We start from the raw sequence: 26,549 nt of genomic DNA, 5'->3' as shown, positions 1-26,549 counted from the left end.
TTACCTGAAAATAGTATAAATATTCGTTCCTTAGGTCGAGACAGTAAAAGAAACATTGTTTAATCATGGGTATAAATACCCGATAAATACCTAACCTAAGTCTGTCTGTGTGTGTTTTCTAAAAGTATTTTTAGCTTATGAACCCCTTAGTTTTAACAGTAGCAAAAACTAACGTAGCTTGTAGCTCAAATTAAATCAAATCTTTCTACTCCTGATAGACACATAAATATAAAAGGTAAATACCTTCTTGATCAGCATCGTGCGTGTTATTAATTTACCTGAAAGCACAAAGGATACGTCAAATAACACTTATAATAATATATTTACACTTATACTGTTTAATCACAGTATTAACTAATTTTATGGCTTTATAACTACTTTGGACGGTAAATACATATAAAAGCTGGTAAGTGGTACCACCACCAATGATGGTGGTGGTAGGTGGTTAATGTTGAACGATGTTTTTCAAGTCAATATTCTATCCATATTGGCCTGTTCATGTAAATTTTGCATCAATCTACAAATATGAAAATACCACGTAATTACTTTCGAGAAACATACACAATTTTTGTGTTTTATTTTTTGTGTCTTAGCTTGCACTCAACCTTAGCCTATTTATAACAATACAAAATAATTAATATTGCATCGGATCCCAAAAATGCTACTTAATCTGTCATCTGGAGGTGAGGAAGTGCAATCACAAACTGGTTAAAATTTTTTCAAGGGTTCTGATATTTATGGGTAGGCTATTTCACAGAACATCCCCTTGTGTGCTTGAGTGTGTTATCTTAAATTTTTTTGTACATTTTTCTATAAATTTATAAAAGATATCAATATATTTGTAATTGTTGTATTATTATTTATTTTGTATTATTTTAACTGGGGTTAAATTGTTCGAAACATCTATACATTTAAATTAAAGTGTTTTTGTTTTGTACTTAATATGTGTGTGTATTTTTTTCTAAAGAATCGATGAGATATTCGTAATAAAAGAAGTAAATATAAATCGGTCTATGTCAAGAATGTATTGATATCAACTAAGTTACTCATTTTAATGAATAAAAATTTAGTAAAATACTTACTGCAAAAGAGATGTTCATATTTTTTAACTAAGTGCTATGATTAATTGATCGATTAACGATTAATGATTTGTGAATTCAGGAAAAAAATGACTGAAGGAGATTGTAAATATTTATTCAATTGTAAAATGAATTCAACATTTCGTTTATAAAAGGTAGAAACTTGGAAAATAAGTTTATAAGAAATGTTCCGCATCCTTTAGCACGCTAGATCGTCAGCGGAGCGTCATCCTCAATGGTTCATTAGGTAGCGATGCCTCATTGATTATCAGGCGATACAAATCAAACCACAAACATTGGAGGATAAACATAACAAGTCATAAAGTTGTGTGATGACGGAGAACAAAAATTACACCCAAAACAGTTCATGCAACAATGTTTGAAATAACTCATCAATCAACAAACACTATGGGGTACTTTTCTATTCCCGGTAACCGAGTAATTAATGACCGAGAAAAATATACGAAATCTTGTACAAATAAGGAATATGCCATTATATTTTAAAGAGAGTATCTAAAACGGCATTTTTGCTACCCAAACCCAGAAATAATAATCCATTATCTTTTGTCTATAAAAATATATTTTTACAGAAATACAGGTGTCGTATTAGTAAAAATAAAAATTTAGAATAACATGTTAATTAAAGTGAAATGGGTTTTATAAGGAAGGTCAAATTAACTTAATTTATGTTTGTGGGCAAGGAAATAATAAGGAAGATAAATATACCTACTCAAGCAAAAATGCAGGCTAGAATCATTTATCACGCCTCTTTAAATGCTGTAATAAACCAGCGATATTTATCTCCGATCTGATTATTGAAAATCCAATTCAGGTTGTATTAAATCGTCTTACATACAAAAGATTCAAGTTGTATTTGCGATATGTTTAACTATGCGACTCCACTGTACGATTGGAACTAAGAACGAATCAATCAAAATTGTACACGCTGTATAGTAAATGTGAACTTTATTATTACAAGACATAAGAGTAATGACATTTTAACTTTTTCAGGTTCGTGCAGTGTTGCATTCTAGGAGAATACTGAGAAATTCAATAAATGAGGTAAGAAACATAATAATACACACAATAGGTATACAACACCTTAAATAGAACATTCCTTAAAGCAAAGAATACAAAAGTAAAAATATATATTATAAATTATAAATTTTATACCAATGACCTCCAAATATGTAACTAGGCTTTTTTGATAAGGACTGGCTTCAGTTTTTAGAACCGATGTGTAACTAAATTGAAGTTCAGTTTGAAAATGTCATAAGCAGTGTGTATTTGATAATATTATGTCATAATATTAACCCATTAAATGTAAACGTACTGTAATCTGATTTCAAGTATTTCTGTAAACAAAAGATAAAGATAAAAACGTGCTAAAAAATAGACGATGCACTACATACATAATAAAAACATAACATTGAAATATATACAGCTTTTAGATTACACTAGAACTGGATCTAGATGAAATATTTTCAATACAATAAAAAATACCCCCGGCACAGCAAAACTGCAGACTAAGCGAATTTTCATTTACGTGGCTGGATTTCTTCTAAAGTATTCCCTGAAAATTGTCAGATGTATTTCCTATTTAAATAACATTTATTTTAAGGAGTACCTGGTTTGCCACTACAAGAAAGGTATGAGGTATTTTTTTTATGTTGATAGCTTAGAATTAAATAGACGAAACAATTTTGAACATAATATCAAAATTAAGATAATATCAAAATTAATTATATATAATTTTGAATTTTGATCTGATTACATTAATGGCTGCTTTTGATCAGGAGAGTGGCTGATGTGTCGTGGTCTCAAGCTTCCAACTGTAACCTTCATATATTATATGTAATTACACTAATTTATTGAACGTCAGGTCATGCTCTTACTAATACACTATAGTTAAAATAGAGTTACTTAGTGGTTTAAGTACCTCATAAATAAGTGTTCACGATAGTAAATTGGTTTATGGTTTACGCAATTAGCTTGATCTTCTGTGACAGTTTAATTGATATTTTGAATTTAATTTAACGAGTCATTAATTCGATCAACGATACATTATCTTCGATTTTTAATGGCTAAGGATAGGAAAAATCTTTAAAAGTATCATTAAAATTGTGTATTTTATTGCGGTTTTCCTCAATATCTTTTGTTCTTTATTCATATAAAACATTTGTTTTTTCCACCTACTATCTAAAAGTAGTTTTTATATTACATTGTTGAAAAAGCGTATGATTGGTTGTAAGAAAACACCACAGCAAACAATTAGTATTTTTTTATGAGATAGGCAAACTTCTAAAAATATCTATGAAGTCTGCATGTCATGTTAGCAGATTAGATGCTTTTAAACATCTTTGGATTTCCACTCTTAGATATTCTATTTCCTACGCTCTTTTTATCTCCTATCCTCTTTTCAATCCAGCTGTTTCTTAGAATTATGTTTATATTTTTACACCTTTTCCTACAAAATTTTCCCTATTTCAATGAGGAGGTGGTCCCATATTTCTCTAGAATTGTATTGGAGACGTTGGTCACTGATATACTGAGACTCTTCACACAAGAAAGATTTGTGGATCTTTAGTTTAGGATATTTTAGTGAATTTTCCATATTGGGAATAAGCTATTACCATAGTCTCATGGTAAGACCTAACGATTTAATTTTTCGTTTTGAGGTCCCCAGAGGCCAAAATCACTCTCCGCCCGAATTCGTATATGTATGAAACGTCTACGTTAGAGCATTAACGTAGGCAAAAATGATCCGATTTTGGGAGAAATTTGGTACGAACGTGTAAACCTACGTTTATTTGAACGAGTTCGCTAGCCAACATGATCGGAGGACTATGGGAACGGAGGTTTATGGGGGGTTTTAAGGGCTAAAAATGGGTTTTCCCCATTTTTTACTCTAAAAACCTAAAATTTCACAACTTCTTTCCAGACCAGCTTGTAGAGCTTAAAAAATATTTTGTTTGCTAAATGGTTGTTGTATGCCTAACGGTTACTTGATAAAACTTTAATTTTAAAATTTCCATGTTATTCTTATGGGGAATGAATAAACTATTGTAGTTTGCTCGTTTATGGATATATGTTAATCAAATTTAGCAGTTCTAAAACACTGTAGCGAACTCATTGCTCCCCAGCTAACTGTTCTTTACAATGACAGCTTAGAATCTGGTGTATTTCCTGCTGAATTTAAAATGGGCTTCGTAGTACCAATACACAAGTCTGCGTCTAAAGAGGAAGTAAAAAACTATAGACCCATTGTGATTCAGCCTGCACTCGCAAAAATCTTTGAGAGTCTCCTTCTTGATGCAATTAGTTTTCCCTTCAAGAGCTTGTTAAGTGTGGCTCAGCATGGTTTTATGCAGGGTAGATCTACAAACACTAATCTTCTTATTTTGCAACATCACATAATCACAGCATATTCATCCAAGGAGCAACTAGATTGTATCTATATTGACTTTAGTAAAGCATTCGACTGCATCAGCCACGACCATCTTTTGGCAAAATTAAAAGGGTATGGCATAGTCGGAAGCCTTTTGCGATGGTTTGAATCATATCTTAAAGACCGCACCTTAGCTGTCAAGTTTGCAGGAGCCAAGTCAATCCCTTTCCCTGCGGTTTCTGGAGTCCCCCAGGGTTCTCATCTGGGTCCATTTCTTTTCAATATATTTGTTAACGATGTTGTGGATAGTATCGACTCTCAGTGCTTGCTGTTTGCTGACGATATCAAGGTTTTCAAGTGTATAAAATCTCAGGCAGACTGTTCCACCCTTCAACAATGTTTGCACTCAATCGACAATTGGTGCCTGGATAACCACATGGATATCAATGTTTCAAAGTCTGCAGTGGTATCTTATCACCGTACCGAGCAGCGTATTGACTTCTACTACACGATGAATAATGCCATCCTGCCACGGAAGAGTGCCATACGAGACCTAGGAGTTTTAATGTCATACGATTTAAACCCAGACCTGCACATAAATACAATCTGCAATAAAGCCTCTAAAGCTCTAGGTTTTGTCATTAGATGTGGTAGATACGGACTTGATGTTAATGCTCTGAGAACTCTTTACATGACTCAGGTTAGGCCTGTGCTGGAATATGGCAGCTTGATATGGAATCCACATCAAATCAGTCACATATCAAGAGTAGAAAAAATTCAGAATCGCTTTCTTCGCTCTATTGGCGTCAAGTTGGGCCATGAATTCTATACAGTGCCGATTGAAGATATTCGCATTGATATGGGCCTTCCTCGACTGAGTGACCGTAGACAATCTGCAGACCTGTCTTTCCTCTGGAAGTTGTTGAACGGCGAAGTTGATGCTCCAGAAATACTTCGCCTAATTAATTTCCACGTTCCTCGACACTTCAGGCACATTCAACTCTTCAACAAAGCTTCTTTTTCTACAAACTACGCCGTCCACAGTACAATTCCACGGCTCCACAGAATTGGAAATCAAGCATGCCAACATGTTGACGTGTTCACCTGCAAACTGAAAGCCATAAAAAATATCATAGTTTAAGTTGTTATTGTTATTGTTTTTTGTTGATGAGAAATTGTCCTGAGATCACTGTCCGAAATTTGCTACCTGTTTGTTGTTTGCACATTCAGATAAATTTGTATTGCACTGTTAAAATTTTTCACTTAGTTTACGTCACTGTTATTAATTGTTGTCATTTTTTTTCTTTTTTTGTCTTGTCTGTCAAATATATTATACTTTTGCTTGTTATTGTTATTATATTGAAATATTTATCAATTGTTATCTAGTTTTGGTAATCGTATTTTTCTCTAAAAATGTTTATGCTTGTTAACTAGGATTTATAATACGCATGATCCAATTTTTGTTAAAGCATTTTTGGACAATCCTTTTGGTGTCATTTTTTCATGTTAGCAATCTTTTTTTTCAGCAGGATGAATCTGAATCTGACTTATATATATTTATAAATATTTTATTGTATTGCCCTCATATATTATCGATTGTAAAAATGGTGTTTACCGTATGATAAATAAATAAATAAATAAATAGATCTAAATATTCTGTTTCCTCAATCGGCGCCCCTCCTTCTTCCACCTTGCAACCCTTAAATAACATTAAAGTAGCAAATATTCGTTTGGAAGTTTATCATTCGGGGACAATCTAATCCAAAAAAGTTTGGTGTATAGATTACTAGCAACAACAAAATAGTGTTTAATGCCTTAAACCCGTCAAAACCTTCAGCATGATTTAAAAATGATTCACAAAAGTAAAAGTGGCTGTCCTGCATATATTATTTTTGGTCTTTATATCTACATTTGACTATAAGGGTAGGCCAGAAAGACAATCCAAGAATACTAACTCTCATGCCATGCAGATTCAGTGCTTGGCTGATGCTGGCAAAGCTATGACCAATGTTAACTGTAAATTAGAAGTGAACAAAATTAACGTGCTAAACCACCATTCAGACTTCTCGGAAAGAGTTTTCAGGTAAAAACTAATTCTTTATTTATGAATACAACTCTACTTGTTTTATTCCTAATTGTGTTTATCATATTCCTTTGTTAGTATCGACAAGATCTAAAATCTTCTGTAAACTTTAACATACGAAAGATGTTTTACATAGATTATTTTATCTGCCTATAGCGTTGCTATAAAACTATTGGATTTTGTCGTTGTCCCTGAAAAATACTATTCTAGAGGTTAAATACCTTATTGTTGCCACAGTAATCCACTGTCGTCTGGATGGCGAAAGGTTTCAACACTCATGGTGTCATTATCAAGCCTTAAAGACGTGTTGTTGCTCCTAGGAGGTCGTCATAAAGTCTTGAAAAAAATGAAACTGAAAATTACAATTTCAGACGATGATATAAACAGAGCCCCTAACTGATGATCACACATTCACGGAAAAAAGTTACTAAATGCCAACACCAAGTTATAGGTCACTCAGTACAGCTTTAATTAAGTACTACAATTAGGGAACTCTTTTTCATTCACCCTGTCCTGATAAGTTGTAACTATCACAGTATCATAGAAGATAATTATATTAGTTTTACATGGTAGTATATACACATAGTATTAGATTTTGTAGATTATTTGTTTGGTTATACTTATTTTAAACGGAACTATTGACAAAAAATATCCGTCGTGTTTTTGTAAAAACTAAGAGTTTACTACCCCACGTGAACCATGCTAGGTCCACCTCAACTGTTTGGACTAACAACTTGGGATTGCAACAAGACAGATCGGGCTGTCAGACGTTGTAAGCTAACCTGCCCAAATCAACCTTAGATTTTTTTAATTGCTTCAGAAGCTTTATAGTTTAATACTATATATCTCTCAATTGTGTTTAGGGTTATTATATGGGCTAGGACTGACCAATTGGATTAGGGCCAAAAAGACAAACCTAATGAAAATAGAGACAGAATTACACTTTTGCACCTAAATTGCTGTTTGTCTACCTCAGAGTGTTTTTGTTTGTGTAAAAGGTATAAAGGATCATTTTGGTTTTTCATCGACACACCATTTTCTGCACATGCTGTAAAATGGTAGGATTTCTATACATTTTTTTAGGTAAAAACCCTGAAATTCTTATACTTTCTTACTGAAATAAGTCATAATTCAAGAAGCACCGACTCTATAATAATGGTGACGTCGGTATTGCTTATACAAAGGCAATGATCACAAATGCCTGCATCTGATAGCATAATATGAGCTTCCAGTCTTGGGATAGTTAATTATTTAAAAGAAACATTGACAATTAATTTATGTTATCTTTTGCATGTTTAATTGTGTGGTTAGTCAACTTTTACGGTATTATTAGGATCAACATGTTTTCATACTACCTACTACTACACATAACTGCCGTAATTACTCAATTTGAATTTATATTTGTTGAAACACCCACAAGATCTTGAGCTTAGAGCAATTAAAGAGTAATATAGTGGTACAATAAATCATAAGAAATGGAATAAGCTTTGAGACACAATGAATAAGCCGTTGACATAAATAAGTAAGTGTGTATGCGTCATCTATCGTACAGAGTGTGTACCCGAAACTTACTCTACGTTCGATGTTTTAGCTAATTAAATATTCGAACCTGTTATACAAAGATAGAAAACATTACTTACTTTTTTTAAAATTATATCTAAAAAACAGTTCAATTCATTTATTATTCTGCAACAATTGGTTTGCCAATATAATCAATGTGCAGAACATAATACTTTGTCTCTCTTACTGTCCTGACGGAGAAAAAAATCCAATTACTTGTGTTTTGAGCTTTCCAGCATAGATGGCTTTCTTAAATCGAGGGTATTTTTCTAAAAGCAAGTAAACATTGATGAAGTAATTTATGTATAATACGGATCCACGGAGCTATTTAATTTTGCTAAACATCTACTTTGTTTTTAAAATGTCCACAAATAAGCTAGAAGTTTTACTTACATGTAACCACGTGGTTAGTCTTAATAAGTTTTATTTTTTATAATATAAAAAATAGGAAACGTAATAGTGTAGGGGAGGTTGATTTAACATTGATTCAAGCTGTAAAATGCAGTACATTGTACAAGTTTAGAGTTTCTGCGTATTTGTGAGTGTCCAAAACTTTGAACGGATACGCCTTACAACATTTGAAATTCTCAGTGCAATTTTGTAAAAACTTTTGATTGTCACAATGAAATTCTTTATGCATTCGCTACAGCCTATAGTTATTGGGGTTTTAGACGATTATTTTCTACATTCTTCTATATTTTTGGTGTATTGTAACTAAATTACAAACTGTGCTTATTGATCCAATGCTATATTTTTAGTATATAAAATATACGTTGACTTAACTTACAAATGTATCAGTTAATGTCTTGGCCTTGTTTTGTTAGTAAATTTAGCAATAGAAAAGGATTCTTAGGATATTGGGAAGCAGTATAAAAATATAGACCTGTTGCAAACATTATAGTTTACTCTAATTTTAAGTGCGTGTATTTTATGCATCCGATATATTTAACATATAAATATGCTTATTTAAGTCAACACAATATATCAAAATTTAACTTATTTAGTACTTTGTTACTATTTAATACTTAGCGTTAGCGTAAAGTCTCTTCTTCCTTTTTTTTTCTTTTTTAAAAAGGTTGGGGCCTCTTTTAACCTTGCACTTGCCCGTCCACATAGACTAACTGCCCGAGCGTGGATCGTATCCAGCAAAGCAACGAGTGAGACGGTACAGTTCAAAGGTGATCTGTATGTACTAATAAAATGTTTGTGGCATTGGCCAGGATCCGAACCCACGATATCGCTGCCTTGGGCGCGAAGTCCATGACGCTACCAACTGAGCCGACTCACTATATAAGTCACTATAAAAGTTCTGGATGAATTGGACGTACTTACTTGCAACCCTACTAAACTACTAAAGATGATGTGTGTTTTAAATATCCTGAACAATGATTGTATCCAATATATTATGAATGAATTTAAAAGATTATCGAGTTCCGAACATTGCCACAAATGTGATTCGCCCTTTCTAGTTTAAAAATCAATACCGATCCTCATGAAAGCCGTTACGTAAATGAACTGTACACGTACCCAAGTACATGTTTATTAAATTGCAAAACATACTGTTTGGATGTCGTAGCATAAAACCGTTATTTCTCAAATCTAACTTTTCATTTGTAGCAATCGTTAATTGTTGACGTGATTAAGGCTTATAAAAGAGACTATAACGGATGACGAAAGGCTATGTATCATACAAATATTCAAATAACGTCAATGGCTTGAACCAAAATTAAGTTTATTGATAAAATGAAAATATATGAGACTTAAGACATAATCAAGATATAATCAAATCATAAAACGGTACAGAATATCACGATTATTACATTCAGGCCAGTGACGCAATTATTATTTGATATCTATTGCGTTAATTGCTCTAATAGCCATGGAGTGTATATTAGAACGGCTGAAGGAAATAGCCGTTACGTACTCGCAACGATATTACTACAGTTTATAAACTCTCTGAAACGTATTACAGACTGATGTGTTTTATAATTAAAACTTATTAACTCCCGACAGACAACCTCACTTTGCTTTCAGTAAGCTATTATTATTCAATCCAATTTATATTCATATTGCATATTTTAGCAGACCATTTAAACATTTTAAAGTTAGGTTGCCATCTTATCATATTGTAGGAATTATCTTGTACCTAAAAATACTACATCATTTTGTGACAGTATTTCTGTTAAGGTGAATTATCTGTTTGGTAATTGTAATTTTTCTTCTCTTTTGATTTGTGGTAGCTTTTATTTTTTTGTTTTGAATTTAGAAATTGAAAATGCGGATTAAGATTTCGGCAATGTCTAAAAGGTACTGTCTTGTTGCATTACCAGAATGCCATAAAGAGAAGTAATAACATACGAAGTTAAAATTATAATTCATAAGTAATTTATTTGGCCAGATTTACTAAGTCAAGATACATTACAAAATACAGTTTGTCTTATAAACCATAAGATAACTATTAAACTAAACAATTAAAATTATAAGCTTATACCTTCTATGTTATACAAATCATCTTAAGGTTATTAATCATGTTACCAGAAACGTAAGGAATAGAAATAACAGAAAATGTACTACTTAATGATATTAGTATTCAATTATATATATTTCAGGTTTGTCACGAAATAATATGAAAAAAATCCCAACCCAATTACAAGCATATCCCAATATACAGTAGAATAGTATTACATTATGATATTTTAGATCTTGAAAAGAAAAAAATATGGTGAAACACTGTAGCTCAAGGTATGATTGACATAAAAAATGTTTATTACACCATATCAAATTTTAATAAAAACCTGAAAATCTACCAAGGATAAAAGATCTTGCTGCATAAACAGATTTATGTTAATGTTTCTCAAGCACTGGCAGCAAAGTCGTTCATGTAGTTTTCAATGATATGTGATTGGCTCTTATAAAATTGAGCATAGTTATGTGGTGAATGAAAATTTGGACTTAGTTTTAAAATCATCGTCTTTTGAATTGGACCGAAACAGATTTATTTCAACCATAAATTGACATTCCAACACCCAGTTGCATTCCAGTTCATTGAAGATTTTATTTTCTGTAAAGTAATTATTAATGTAGTTTGTGTTAACATGAAATAAAAATTAAATTAAACCAGGGTCATTTCAATGCTTCACAAGGATTACAGTTTAATAATCAAGCAAAACTTGAGAGTGAATCAATAATGATTGGAAGGTGGTGCAGCCTGGTGATGTGAATTGGAACTACGTATATTGCTGTGATTGACAGTACGATACAAATTACGATGTTTATAGAGTACGTTTTTTTTTATTTGCTATTATTGTTTGACCCAGGTTTGTTTACATACTCAAGTTTTAAATTTCTTAAATGTCAGAAAATTATACGTAAAAATGTATAATGTACGATACAGTATTCCTTTTAAATTTGGCACAAGGTCCACTCCTCAGAGCTCCGCTTTAAAAATAAGTAAAATGTATATATTTTAAGAAAAAGATAAAGATAAACGGCACCCTACGTTTTTTAAGAAGCTGTTATGGTCATCTTCCATAGGAAATTAAATGGGGAGGGGGTTATGTATTGCCAATATTGGTAAGATATATAATCTCAGTGCACATTAAATTAATAATTAACCAGTAAAGATACACAATTTAAAAATAAGCTGTTTACGGTGATTCAAACAACTTATGCCACTTTCTGACTTTACGTTTAAAATTATAATTATTTGGATTGTTTGTTCATAAGTAAAATTTTTGTGCTGGTTACTATGCTCATAAAACTAGGATAATTAAGATATTAATAATTTAATAAAAAGTTTTGTTTACAAACAAAGCTATAATCATAAATAACGAGTAGATTGTCCGTGATGTTTTTTTCTTGTGGAAAAATATTAACTTTTTGCATTCAAGGCTACCAACTTTACCAACTGTACGATAGAACTATAATAGTTAGACTAGTGAACCCATCTAATATTCAGGTTAAATTTATTTCAGGATTCAATTTTTAAAGGCCGATGTATTTAGACGTAAAAAAGTTTATCATTACAAACAATCTCAAAAACAGGGGCAATATTATAAGAGGCACGCAAACCTTGTGGGCGTAGTGAAGTCGTAGTACTAGTACTTTTTAGATACTATTACTGGTGGAAGCCTCTTAATTCGTCATGTTACAATACGATAAAAATGACTTATTTGATACTTAACGTTGCTGATAGTTTAATTTAATTATCACAATTCCTCGCAATTACCTTGAATTCATAATTATTGAACCTTTTATTACAACCTTTTATAACTATAAACTCTCGTAGGATATAATTTATTTATTGATATAGACATTTTGGTAAAAAGAAGATGTTATTAGGCTATATAATATCATGGTCAAAGGAGCTTTAGAATGAAAATATTAAAATGAAATTGATGTATAAAAACTAACAGATGTTAAGTTTCTTCTCATTTTTGTCATATTTAACTGTGCCATCTTCAAAGATATACTATACGATTGGTTAATTTGTAAACTAATATAACCTGTATGTATACTATTTCTTTCAACTTACCTACCGTTTAGTGTAATTTGGATACTAAACCAAGGTAAGATAAGGTACTCGTTGGAATACAGTTTATGGTCACATAAAAACGTAAGTGGGAAAGTAATATCGCTAACAGAACTTATGTGCAAGGTTGTTTAGTTCGTTTACAATATCCAGTCAAAACAAACCCATAAACTCTACACGAAAAACTACATATTGATTCTATAATTTAAAGTGTTGCCAGAAATCCTGTTTGTTGAATAGTTATAGATTTTACACACCATTTTGTTTTGTTAACAACGACATGCCATAAGCATTTACTGCATTTTAATATATTAGTAAACATAGGTTGGGTGTGGGCCTTCCTTTTAACAAGTATAACGAACAGATTAATTAAGACCTTTAGTTCAAGAACCTAACAATACAGAAAAAGACCTTCTTACTTGAGACGTCAAATCCTAATTTGTTTTTCGGATGGATTGATATGCCGATTAGATTTATGGTGATTTCCCGGATTTAAACTCGGGACTCCAAAAAGAGCTCCAGGGCTGGTCCAGCCAGGCAAAATTGTACTAGTATGCAATAAACACCTAACTTAACCAAAATTATGGAATTGTCTTTTGTAATATACCTTAAATAAACCTGCATAAAGCATGTAGGTCTAAAAAATCTTTCTCCGATTCTTATACAAAATTAAAGTAGATATATTTTTTGTACGTAGCTTACAAATACGAACAAACTGGTTGGGGGTTTTCTTCATGCGATATGGCGTAGGACGAATGATTTAGCTATTTCCAAGTCTTTTAGTGATAGTGGCATGAGATATCAATGACAAAATACCCTCCCGGCCATAACTTTAGATTGCCGTTCTCTTGGTGCAAACTCGCAATTTTCTTACCAATCTTAAAAGGACGTGTTTTGGGAAGTGCAACATCAGTTCTTTGTATATTTTCCCCTTTTATTTTACAATTGTAAAAGAATAATCTAACAGGAACGAATTTGAGCAGATTTATAAAGTAGTATTTAGGTAAACACCTTTAATATTTTGAAGGCTGTCAAAATATGTGTTAAAATTAATTTTTATGATTAATACAATGCAATTAAAATACATTGAATAATTTATACATACTGTATTGATAACAATTTCAAGATTTTTCCTTATAAGCTCGAAAAAGGCTACGAATTCATGTTTACTGTAATCTAAACCTTCATTAAGGTTGATTATAAATAAAAATATTCCTTTATAGTTGAGATAATTGTTGGACAGAAAAATACTAAAAAACTATAACTTTAAATATAAATACCTCTTAATAATTTCCCATAAAATATTTTATTTGGCCTAAATAAGTGTGTGTGTGACTAAAGTTTTTTTTTATAATAATGCAACTTTAATTTTCCAATAGAGTTATAATCTTTAAACATTAATCACAATGGTTTCGAAATTGCTATGTTAACTTATATGCATTTAAAATACAGTTCAGCAGGTTTAGTACTAAACGTCAAAGTGTTATATGTTTCAGCAGGTGAGATAACTTAAGAATGATATATTGAATGCATCGTTAATGATCCTAAAAAAATGAAAAACACGTAGTATTTGAGAGTGTCCATCTCAAACTCATAAATTAGTTGTATCTTAAACATTTCCTGAGTTAAATTAATTTTAAAATGCCACTAGAAATAGCAGCGAAGCAACTGGTAGCATTTTACGATTTCCAATGCACTACTCTGATAGATTTACAGGCAATAAAAACCAGAGTCATAGGCTATGCTATGTTAAAGAGTTTCTTGAAACGCTTACAATAGATTTTATCGAAGTTTTCGTAAGGTAAATTACTAAGCCTTTAGCAATTATAAAAAATATCCGGAATAAATGTCATGCTTGACTAATTTAAAAAAGGACTAATTAGTTTTCAAAGTTATCCATTAATCAGCTTATTATATATGAAAGACACTCATTTGGAAAAATGAATTTTGAAATCGCAGGGTCAACATGAACTGCTAAACATAAAGATAAACACAACATCCCTGTGTGTTAAATGTAGTTGAGCATCGCTTGACATATCTGGGTAAAGTTTGCTTTGCCAGTAATATTGCAATGTTGCATATTGGTATTGCAGTCAATCATTCCACAGATCGGCATTTGTCATCCTTTTCCACTCTGTTTGTAACACTGAATATAAAGGAACATTTGATTAAACTATCTGACAGTTTTGTTACCAATAGGTTTACATACGAGTAAATTAAATAAATCTAAAAGCTAATACTGTACTTATTATGCAGTTTCCAATATATTACTGTTTTGTTTTTCAAATTTAACTGTATTATTTGAGGTATTTCCTGTTATTTTATAGTTTGACCAAAACAAATTTCGATCCATATTTATGCATTCAGTTAGTTTATCCGTTTTGTTAGTGCATTATGTGATAATAATATTAAAAATACCAATATGTAAAATTGCCAGCAATATTAGTTACTTTTGTCTTTGTGATTTTGAAACGGATGAAAATTCAAATTTAAATATTAACTTACAAAAATGTAAATTTTGAAATAACAATTTGTTTTTATACTGACAATATTTTTGAACCATGATGGCCATTGAAGGATCCTCGACAACACAGGCAACGGATCAGTCAAGACGTTGGTCGAGACATTTGTATTTATCCTATCAGTTCACATAATCTTTTAAATACTCTGACTTACTGAAAATGCCTTATTTATTTATGTATTTCTACGGCAAGCAGCCATTTTTACAATATGTACATCAAAACAAGATTGTTTACACAAGTATGAATACATGGATGTAATACATAGACCCAAGATGACATTTACAACATACTTAAAAAATAGGCAGGTTGGACAAACCCGCCAAAAGAAGTTAGTAACGTAATAAATAATAAATACCTTAATAATTTAAACAACATTAAAATACTATATAAATGTTAAGTATTTTTATAACATTAAAGTGTTTACTTAGACTGATTTACGTGTATGTAAACCATTATTTGTATTTTTTTATGTCCAAAACATTACGCTGGTTAAAAACAGCGTATATTAAATACAAATAAATGTTTTTCATCCACGACTAGTTTGACTTCAAGGTAACAAATTAGGCCACCGATCTGCCCTGAGCGTTCCATAATGAAAATCTTGATTGGGAATCTATGGTAACTACGGAAAGACATAACACGGATATTAAATTGAGGCAAGTAGTCTCTCTTATCTTCATTAGGGGCTTAGCTAATGAAATACATTTAATACCCCCGCCACAGCAAACCTGCCGACTAAGCGAATTTCCATTTCTCTGAATGATTTTTAATTAAATCTATTTAAATAACATTAGGTTTAACGAGTACCTAGGTTTGCTGCTACAAGGAAACTAAAACTAATAAAGTGTGTTTTAGTAAAATATTAATAGCTTAGTAATAAATAAATTTGCCAAGTTCTATCAAAATATATCCATAAACAAGCAAACTACAACCTTTTCAATATTCTACATGAGAATAACATGGAATTTAAAATTTACAATTTTTTTGAATTTTCTCCTTTACCAATAATTGTACAAAACCACTTTGAAATACTAAATCATTTGTTGTTTTAAGCTCTTTAATAGTGTCTAAAGATAAATTGGAAAATTTTGGTTTTGAGGGTCAAAAATGAGAAAATCAATTTTAACCCATAAAACATCCCGTATACCCCCGTTCCCATGGTCCGATCATGCTGGCTCGTTAACTCATTCTAGTTTATCCCGCCTTAAACCTTTAAACCAAATTTCATCAAAATCGGACAAAAATTACTGAAGTTATCGCGTTCACGGACACACACGCACACACAAATATATATAGAATATATATTTATACATATATAAACATTTTAACGAATGGTGTTTTGGCCTATGGTTACATCAAAATGGAAAGTAAATCGGTCCCGTGCCTAGATCTTACCGTGCCCCCTACGGTAGACGCGCTTAACAAGGAGGCGTACAGGGTGAGGCTCGCACGAGTGCAGCGTCAGGCGGCACTCAGGGTCCCTTCCGCGTACCGTACGGTGTCCGAACCCGCCGTTTTGGTGATTGCTGGAGTTATCCCTGTCAAACTCTTGGCAGCGGAGAGGAAGGCAATCTACCAGAGACAAGGCTACATCGGAAAGGACGCTGCAAGAACGGAAGAGCGCTCCCGCACTTTTCAGATGTGGCAAGAAAGCTGGGAAAGGGAGACTCGAGGACGTTGGACTGCCAGACTCATCAGACAGGTCCAACCGTGGGTGGAACGGCGGCACGGTGAGGTTGACTATTACCTCGCGCAGTTCTTGTCAGGTCACGGCTATTTTCAGTCGTAACTGCACTTGATGGCCAAAACGAATTCACCTGACTACATTTACTGCCCATGCATTCCCGACGACGCGGAACACACTTTTTTCCGCTGTCCACGATGGGATATGCTTCGCCAGGAGGCCATTCAACATCTTGGGGTGCTGTCGATTGAATCGATTTGTGAGACCTTGCTGAAGGGTGAGGACAACTGGGACTGCTGGTCGCACTTTGTCCGGAATGTCCTTCAAGCTGAAAAGAACGATCTAGATCGGATCATAGTCTAGATTTTATAAGAAATAAACGGCTAGACACGGTGTAAGCCCCTCGGTCGTAGGCAAACTCGGCCTAGTTCTGATGAAGTGCGACAAGTGTTCCCAGGCTAGTGTCCGAAGAGTAGAGGAGGTTTTTAGTGGGTAGCCTCTGGGCCTTAAGCCCGTTGGAGTCCCACACTACAGGCTAGCAACCTGTGTGCATAAATGCATTTTCCCACCTCTCCCTAAAAAAAAAATATATATATATACTATTTATCATGCTTTATAAACTATTGGAATGAATTATTGTATAGGCATCGTAGCAAAACCCTTTATCATAGTTTCCCTCCCTCCTACCTACCTTCTAAATAATTGTATTTAAAAATCTATAAACCTAAGGGTTTAGAATCCCAGACTGATATGGTCTTAACTTGTGATATGTCTCAAGACAAATTGTTAGACTCAACAGATAAAAACGTTCTTCCAAGAAATAAAGTATATTTTGTTCAAAAGAATTTTATTGCTCACAACAATTTACCGTTATTATGAGCGTGTGACAGCAATATCTAATTTCACGGTTTAGAATCGCAGACTGATATAATATGATCATAACTTGTGATATGTCTTAGGACAAATTGTTAGACTCCAAAAACGTTCTTCCAAGTAATACAGTATATTTTGTTCAGAAGTATTTTATTGCTCACAACATTTCACTCTGATTATAAGTGAGCTCTTGCGAGTGACAGCAATATCTAATTTCACGGCAGAAAGATTAATGAAAAATGTACCAAAATATGTAACATTCCAAGAACCTAAGAAGTGTAATACTTTGTTTTCACATCAATAAACGTATACCAAGAATTTGGAGGGTTGTCAAGTATGATTATTTTTCCAAACTTCCAGAACATATTATTACATTTCTAATAAAAGAAAATCCAGCAGTGTATGAGGCAAGCATATTTCAAGACGACAAGTAGAATTCCAATTAATACAATATTGAATTGAAATGAATCTATTTAAGGTTGAAGATTGAATTAAATATTTCATTGTTGCAATCGTGTCTCGTTGTAGGTCGTGATTTGAATAGTAAAACAGCTCTGAATGATAAACGAAAATCGTTCTAAGCATTTTTAACAAATTAGTAAAGTTAAGCACATGACATTACATTATAATTTTGGAGACGTTTTAAAATTGAACAAAAACTAGAAGTCAAACAGATTCTCTCATTGGGACATGATTGACCTTAAACCTATCAAATCTGAATGGGAAAGAAAGATTGCTATTACTCAAAATACTGTGTCTATCCACCGTCACGACCATAAACCCTCATGACGTGAAATCAATGAAAAGGTTACTTCACACAAAAACTACTTCTGACTGTATAGTCGATGCGAAGTTAAATCTATGTATTTATCCACGTGGTTTATATGTATTTGCTCTTTTCATCGCACCAAATGTGATAAACTATTTTGAATGAATTTTTTTCGTATTTTGGTTCAAACTTTCAACCATTATTCATTGTTAAAATATGTGAGTTTGGTGTTTAAGAAAAACAATCCACAAAACTATAGTATAATGATTCAGGAAGAATGACTGAATTATTTGTTGAAGCATTGAAGTAATCAAGATGGTGTATGTAGATGAATAATATTTAAGAATCTTTACATTGATATTAAACTAAATATTCTGAAGCTTAAACAATTTTTTTATTATTGTAACTATACAAACCACACTATTTAATTATTATTATCAAAAGACCAAAACATTGTATTCAATATGACTATCTATACTTTTCAAAGTTTGTTTGTATGAAATAAAAAAATCCAAACGACCATAATTAAAAACCAACTAAACAGAACCATATTAATATAAAACATTAACGCTACAACAAACCTGCAAATTAAGCCAATTTCTAATAGTCGTATTGAACTCTTAAGTTTTCAATATAATATTTCCTTAAATATATCCTATTTATTCCCTGTTTAGATAACAGGAGTAGGTATTTAGGTTTACTGCTACTAACATGGAAGGCAATTAAGTGAGCTTTCAATTGAAATGTCAATAACATTTATGTATAAAATAAATGATTTTAAGCTGAAAAAGAAAACTAAAACAGTTTACTTACTCTATATAAGCATTACTTGGAAATTTTATAGGTTACCATTAAGCATACAGCAATATTTCAATATATTAAATTTTTTATCCCTACATATTGGTGCAATATTCTATCTTTTGAGGGCCAACAAAACAAACCCCATTTTTACGCCATAAAATACTATAGTTGACTAAAATATGTTCGTACGCTCTTATGTGATAATATTAAATCACCTTTTGTATTATTTGAGCTTAAAATAATGTTTGTCACATGAAAATTCATTGTTTTTATACAAACAACTTAAATTTAGGTCATTATTTATACTCACATAAAAATTCAACCTTTGGTCTTTTAGAACAAATTGAAATTGAGAGCTATCATGTTTCATAAGCACTATATTTTTTGTGTCATAGATACAATCTACTTATCATTCCATAGGTTAAACTGAACACTTGAAATTAAATGTTAAAACATGTCTTCGATCAAATTTAATATCATCCTTGTCCCTCATTTCGAAACTATTTTGTGATATGTGATTATTGTAAATAATCAAATAATATTATTGGCAATCAAACAACTGATGTTTAATTTAATTCTTAATAACTATAAATTAGAGACACAGAGTTAAAGACAACAACGCAGTCAGTTGCAGGCTTGAGGCAAAGTGGATCTGTGCAAACTTCGCATTCCAACTATCATTAGCTTCTTTCAGATGAAAAATAGAAGAAAATATATCTAGGGTCTGCCATTAATAATAGTTTGCAATTGTAAATGTCATGTCAGGATAAAAAAAAATAAAATAAATAACTGGGAGTGATTTTTCGATTGAATGATTTTTGTTTACGTTAAGGCATTTTCTGTTTCATAACCAGTGGCTTTGACAATATCTGTCCTGGGCACATTGTCAATCATGTTATGCAGTAGAATTTGTTCAATTTTATTAGATACTACCGTTGAACTTCGGTGTATTTTGCTGGCCAGAAGAGAACTATTACAATGTACATTTCATAAGGTTTGCATACCCTTGCAGTACAAATAGCACTGAAAACATTTCATAAACACTTACTAACTTCGAGAGCTTAAATCCATTAAATTAAATTCTTGCTTAACCACAACAATAGAAGAAAACTGTACTGTCTTTACACAAATGGGTTATTCGGTAAAAAGGTCTCTTCATGAAATATTGGTAGAAGGTTTCTCGACCTACAACTGCAATCTAAAGCTACGGCTAGACAGGCTATTTTGTCATTGCTATCTCTTCCTATCGATAAAATACAAAGAAGATCCAAGTGATTTGTCCACCATCTTGGCGAAACTAGAACGAAATTTCGTTGTTTAGGACATTATATCCATCGAAAAAGTTAATTGGTATTAAATTACATAAAAGACAAAAAAACGTGTTACTTTGTAAGTCTTTATAGCCAAAACACTTTTATGGTTAACTTAAGATGAACGTTTAGTAATAAAAAATGTAGTTTTAAGGTAAGAAAACTGATATCGAACCTGTTTTAGTTCACCTGTTTAATGAATTTGAGTAATTCATTAAAATACACACCTAAGTCTAAGTTATGTATCGATTAAAATTGAAAATAATTATAGGCATATATTTTTACGAAGAAATAGAATGTTAAACGAATATACGTCAATACGTTAAATAATATCAGAATAGAGGTTAAGTTTTACGTTTTGATTCTAAAGGTTTATTTTACTGAATATTGTAACGAACACAACAACCTAGTTTTTGTAAGTGATAGTTCTGTGTATGCATATTTTCACGTAATCTTAAATTATATTGGAACCAGTACGCTCTTTATACATGACTTTTTATCCGGTTATACACAAAGCATTTAAGTTCAAATTACGTAGTCAATGGACTACTATTTTGTTTTCTTAACAACCCAAATTAACATAACATAACACGTTACGTAACGTATATATTAAAGAAAGGAGACCGGAAGATAAAATACTCCCACCGCAGCAAACCTGCAGACTAGGCGGATTACTATATACCTGCCTGGACTATTAAAATACTTCCTTAAAATTGTAAATTTGTTTATCTATATTGCATTATTTTAATGAGTACTTAGGTATGCTGCTACAGAAAAAATAATAAGAATGGGGTCTTTTTGGCATTTTGATACCTTGGTATGAAATAAACAAAATTGCCAAATTTGAATAAAATACAGTATATACATAAGCTTGCAAACTACATCAGTTTATTTGTTCCCATAAAAATAACATAGGTATTTAATTTTTTTGTTATTATTAGCTTAACTGTTTGGTACATAGCGCTTCAATATACAATAATATTTCTTTTTGCCTTATATAAGCCGGGGTTCATGTATTATTTATATGTATAAGTTAAACAGTTTAAGATTTGTACTAAAAATACCAGCCATGTAGACATTTACTATAAATTTATTTATGAAAACGGGCTATAGATATAATCATTGCACAGTACATACAAGAATAGACAGACCTTTAAAAGGATCTAGTTATAAATAATTTCACTATGATATGAACTAAGACATTTTTCATAAGGCTTATATTGTGAGACACATTTAACTTCTATTCATCAATTCCAGTAATATTAAATGTTCATAATAAGAATATTTTTAGAATGCAGTCGATGAACAGGCACAAAAGCTTGATAAAAAGTTACGCAAATGCAAACTCAAGTTAAGCTTTATTTGTTCCTCGCGTTATGAGCAAAGCACCTTGCACCGTGTTTCCACAGTTAAATAAAAATGTTATTTTATATTTCCCATTTTATAAGGACAAAACGTTATTAGAGCAATCAATTCACTTAACCAACAATTGCCAAGGAAATAAAGGAACCTCTGTAATATAACAAACCTTCTGTCTAGTATTGATTTCCATCATATGACCTTTGACCCTTTGAAAATCCCCAACAATTAATTTATCTTGTCTTTCCCTTAGTCAGCACCTCGTATAAGGTGTCACACTTAGTTTTTGTGTTTTTTAACATATTGACAATTTAATAAATCTAAACTAATTGTCTAATATGACTTGCGACACATTACAAATAATAAGAATTGTAACGATTCACATTTATAGATTTTGGAAATTTTAGCAGAAAACTTTATTGGTATAATGCACTTAGAGTTAGCAAATCATGTTGTAAAAATACGTTTTTATATATTTTAAAGGGATATTCCAAATTCTTATTAGTTTTTATGTGGACTATACATTTATATAAACTTTATATCTAACAAAATAAATGAGCTTAACGAACACTTGTGTTATAAATACCTTTAAACCCCTTCAAGTTATTACAATCTCATCTAGATTTTAAGGCTGGCAGTAAAATAGGTAATCCTCAGTACCTGGAAAAAAAAATTATGAGTTTAACTTTAGCCATTAATTAAACTTTACAAACTACATTGTGTTATACAACGGCATTAAGGTTGGGATTTAATCCTGAGTAAAGTCTTTTGTTATTTATCATATTTCCCTGCTTGAAAAGTTAACCAAACATTCCCATAAAAAAACATAATATGGTCAAGTACCATCGAATGAACTATTGGTACAGGAAAATACTACATGAAGTTGACAAACACCCAGAGTACATATGTAAACTTAAAATTACATCAATCTTGATTTAAGGAGTTTGTTATACTTGTCTTATAGATGACTAAAACTCTTTAAGGAATGTACATTAAGCATTTTCTTAGCTTATTAGTTCAAAAGTGTGATTTATTTGGCTTATTGTTAACTATTATAAAGGGTGGTGCTGCTTTCAGAGTCGTTAGTGTCTCCAAATTCCGTGCAAAACTAATATGTTAGTTTACAAGCATATTTACAACCGTTCCTGTTGTTTGGGTATTTATCTCAAAAGGTTGTATTATTCTTGAAAAATATTTCTGATGTGCAGGATTTTATTGAATAGGATCAAAATGTTGTCTATGCAAAAATTAATTGTGATAAAAGATTTGAATGACGATGGTAAAAGAATTAGGTCGAAGGAAAAGGTGACGTTAAAATGGAAAGAATATGACAGCGAGAAAACTAGTACACGCTTTTACAGCAGTTGGGAATATAATAATTATTTATCACTCATTTAAATATAACATATTTTTAACAATATAATGCAGCAAAAATATAGAGAATATAGTACACATTTAATTATAGTGCATAAAAACAAAGAAAAATACCCCCGCCACAGCAAACCTGCCGTCTAAGCGAATTTCCATTTGGCTGAATTGATTTTCAATTGATTCACCATAAGAATAACATGGAAATTTTAAATTTACCATTTTTTAGTTTTCTCCGTAACCAATAACCGTACAAAAACACTTTGATGTACTGAATTATTTGTTTTTTTAAGCTCTTTAAGAAAGTTTAGAGAAAAATTGGAAACTTTTGTGTTTTGAGGGTCAAAAGTGAGAAAAACCAATTTTTACCCCATAAAATCCCCCATAAAACCCTGTTCCCATGGTCCGATTATGCTGGATCGCGAACTCATTCAAGTTTATCCCGGCTAACCCCTTCAAACCAAATTTCATCAAAATCGGATAAAAATTATACAAGTTATCGTGTTCACGAACAAATATATATATAAATCTATGTATATATATATATATATATATATAAACATATATAAAAATTTGAACGAATGGTGTTTTTGGCCTCTGGGGACATCAAAATGAAAAAGTAAATCGGTCCCGGGCCTAAGTCTTACCATGAGACCTACGCTAACATTCCTATGCTAAATTCGCAAACAGTACTTAACATTAATTTTTGGATTTTGCCGAAAGAAAATAAAAGAAACGTCTTAAAACACTTAAAACATATATTTATGCTTATACTGTTACTCACAAGCCGGTAAATATACAAAATTCCCCCCGCCGCAGCAAACCTGCCGACTAAGCGAATTTCCATTTGTCTGAATTTATTTTCAATTAAATATATTTAAATAACATTAGGTTTAACGAGTACCTAGGTTTGCTGCTACAAGGAATCTAATAAAGTGTGTGTTTTAAGTAAAATAATTATTGCTCAGTATTAAATGGATATATTTGTCAAATTTGATCAAAAGATATCCATAAACAAGAAAACTACAACATATTACAATATTCACCATAAGAATCACATGGAAATTTTAAATTTACCATTTTTTAGTTTTCTCCGTAACCAATAACCGTACAAAAACACTTTGATGTACTGAATTATTTGTTTTTTTAAGCTCTTTAAGAAGGTTTAGAGAAAAATTGGAAACTTTTGTGTTTTGAGGGTCAAAAGTGAGAAAAACCAATTTTTACCCCATAAAATCCCCCATAAAACCCTGTTCCCATGGTCCGATTATGCTGGATCGCGAACTCATTCAAGTTTATCCCGGCTAACCCCTTCAAACCAAATTTCATCAAAATCGGATAAAAATTATACAAGTTATCGTGTTCACGAACAAATATATATATAAATATATATATATATATATATATATATAAACATATAAAAAAATTTGAACGAATGGTGTTTTTGGCCTCTGGGGACATCAAAATGAAAAAGTAAATCGGTCCCGGGCCTAAGTCTTACCATGAGACCTACGCTAACATTCCTATGCTAAATTCGCAAACAGTACTTAACATTAATTTTTGGATTTTGCCGAAAGAAAATAAAAGAAACGTCTTAAAACACTTAAAACATATTTATGCTTATACTGTTACTCACAAGCCGGTAAATATACAAAATTCCCCCCGCCGCAGCAAACCTGCCGACTAAGCGAATTTCCATTTGTCTGAATTTATTTTCAATTAAATATATTTAAATAACATTAGGTTTAACGAGTACCTAGGTTTGCTGCTACAAGGAAACTAATAAAGTGTGTTTTTTAGTAAAATATTTATAGCTTAGTATAAAATAAATGAATTTTCCAAGTTTGATCAAAATATATCAATAAACAAGCAAACTAAAACATTTGACAATATTCTCTATATATCATAACTTTCATTATAATGTCTATAAAATTAAGTCATTAAAAATTATTAATCAGAATCGTTATAAAATATCTCATTGACTAAACATTACAGGAGTTTGTTATGCATGTTCTAGCTATTAGGTTGTATGATATGTTGTCAAAACTGTCGACAAGTTACAACAACGTACTCAGTAGCCATTACAAGGAAATGCTCAAGAGGCACTTAAAGTCTATCTGCTGAGTGTCATTTTACAGGGTCCTGATCTATTTAGGGAGGCTTAAATGTGTTATATGTATTAACTGTTACTATCATTCCCCACTTCGTTGATGTAAGTTTGATTTTTTTTCACACGTTCCTGTGACAAAGCTTTATTTGTGCAACATTTTATTTTATTATTGGTTGCAAAGCTTTATTAATTGTGTTCTTTGAAAATTCAATTTATTTTAATTGTATTTATGGGTTTTCTAGTCTATTTTATGCATTTGGAAAAAATATATGTATATTTATATGTATATAAAAACAGACTTATCTTAAAGTACCCTACATTTCTCCTTTTAACATTAATATTCACAAGGTTATACCATTGACTATTGGATTAATAGTCGAATGTCATACCATAGTATATGATGTTGTAGTATAGGTATTTTCACTAACAGTATGATAAATCAACATTTTTAAACTAGTATACACTTGCTGAATGATAGCTAAGTTAGTTAGTTCAAGGTTTCAAGATTATTACTAAGTAAATATGATATTAAATTTTTGTGTTGATAATTGCGATTTCGTTTTGATCATAGCTTAAATTAAAACTATTAATAACAATTAGACAGAATAAATACAGTAGCAAATTGACAGACTTGCCCCTTAATATATGTATGTAAGATGTATTCCCAGTTTGAATAAAATTAGCTTTAACGATTTCTTAAAGTTGCTGCTAAGAAAAAGGTGTACAAGAAAAGCTTTTTTTGTTGACTTCTAATGGCTCAGTATTAAATACAATAATTTACCAAATATGATCAAAATATATTTAAAAAACCAAACTAAAACAGTTTAATAATTCTTCAACAAATGCCTTTATATATAAAGTTTTGTTTAAAGTTTTTTGTGTTTCAATTAACATGGATACACGTTTGTACAGTTTTATTAAAATTTGATTAATTTATTTCAAATTATAATTACAGAGACATATATATGTATGTAAAAGTTTAAATGAACAGATATTTCACCTGGGGGTCAGCAAAAAAAAAATAACCCGGCCCCGGGTCAAGGTCGTACCCGGGGACCTTACCTACACTAACAGCTTCTTATCTACATGTCATTGTATCAAAATGAATCGTA

General features: G+C 31.4%; 1 protein-coding gene across 1 annotated transcript; it reads left to right on the top strand.

The window, feature by feature from the left end:
* Window positions 1–16,523: 16,523 nt before the first annotated feature.
* On the top strand, window positions 16,524–16,952 carry LOC129000490 (uncharacterized). Its single transcript, XM_054427455.1, has one exon. It carries the CDS (start codon window positions 16,524–16,526, stop codon window positions 16,950–16,952), a length of 429 nt encoding a protein of 142 aa, XP_054283430.1.
* The last annotated feature ends 9,597 nt before the right edge of the window (window positions 16,953–26,549 follow it).

Source organism: Macrosteles quadrilineatus, unplaced genomic scaffold, assembly GCF_028750875.1.
Source record: "Macrosteles quadrilineatus isolate MER2022 unplaced genomic scaffold, UCM_ALF_1.0 Scaffold_1__1_contigs__length_201487025, whole genome shotgun sequence".
Classification (NCBI taxonomy): Eukaryota; Metazoa; Arthropoda; class Insecta; order Hemiptera; family Cicadellidae; genus Macrosteles; species Macrosteles quadrilineatus.
The sequence above is the reverse complement of the archived record's forward strand: the minus strand, read 5'-3'. Positions and strand labels throughout refer to the sequence as shown.

Excerpts from the sequence above, each read along its gene's own strand:
- LOC129000490 (XM_054427455.1), top strand. The coding sequence starts at position 16,524 with ATGGAAAGTAAATCGGTCCCGTGCCTAGATCTTACCGTGCCCCCTACG.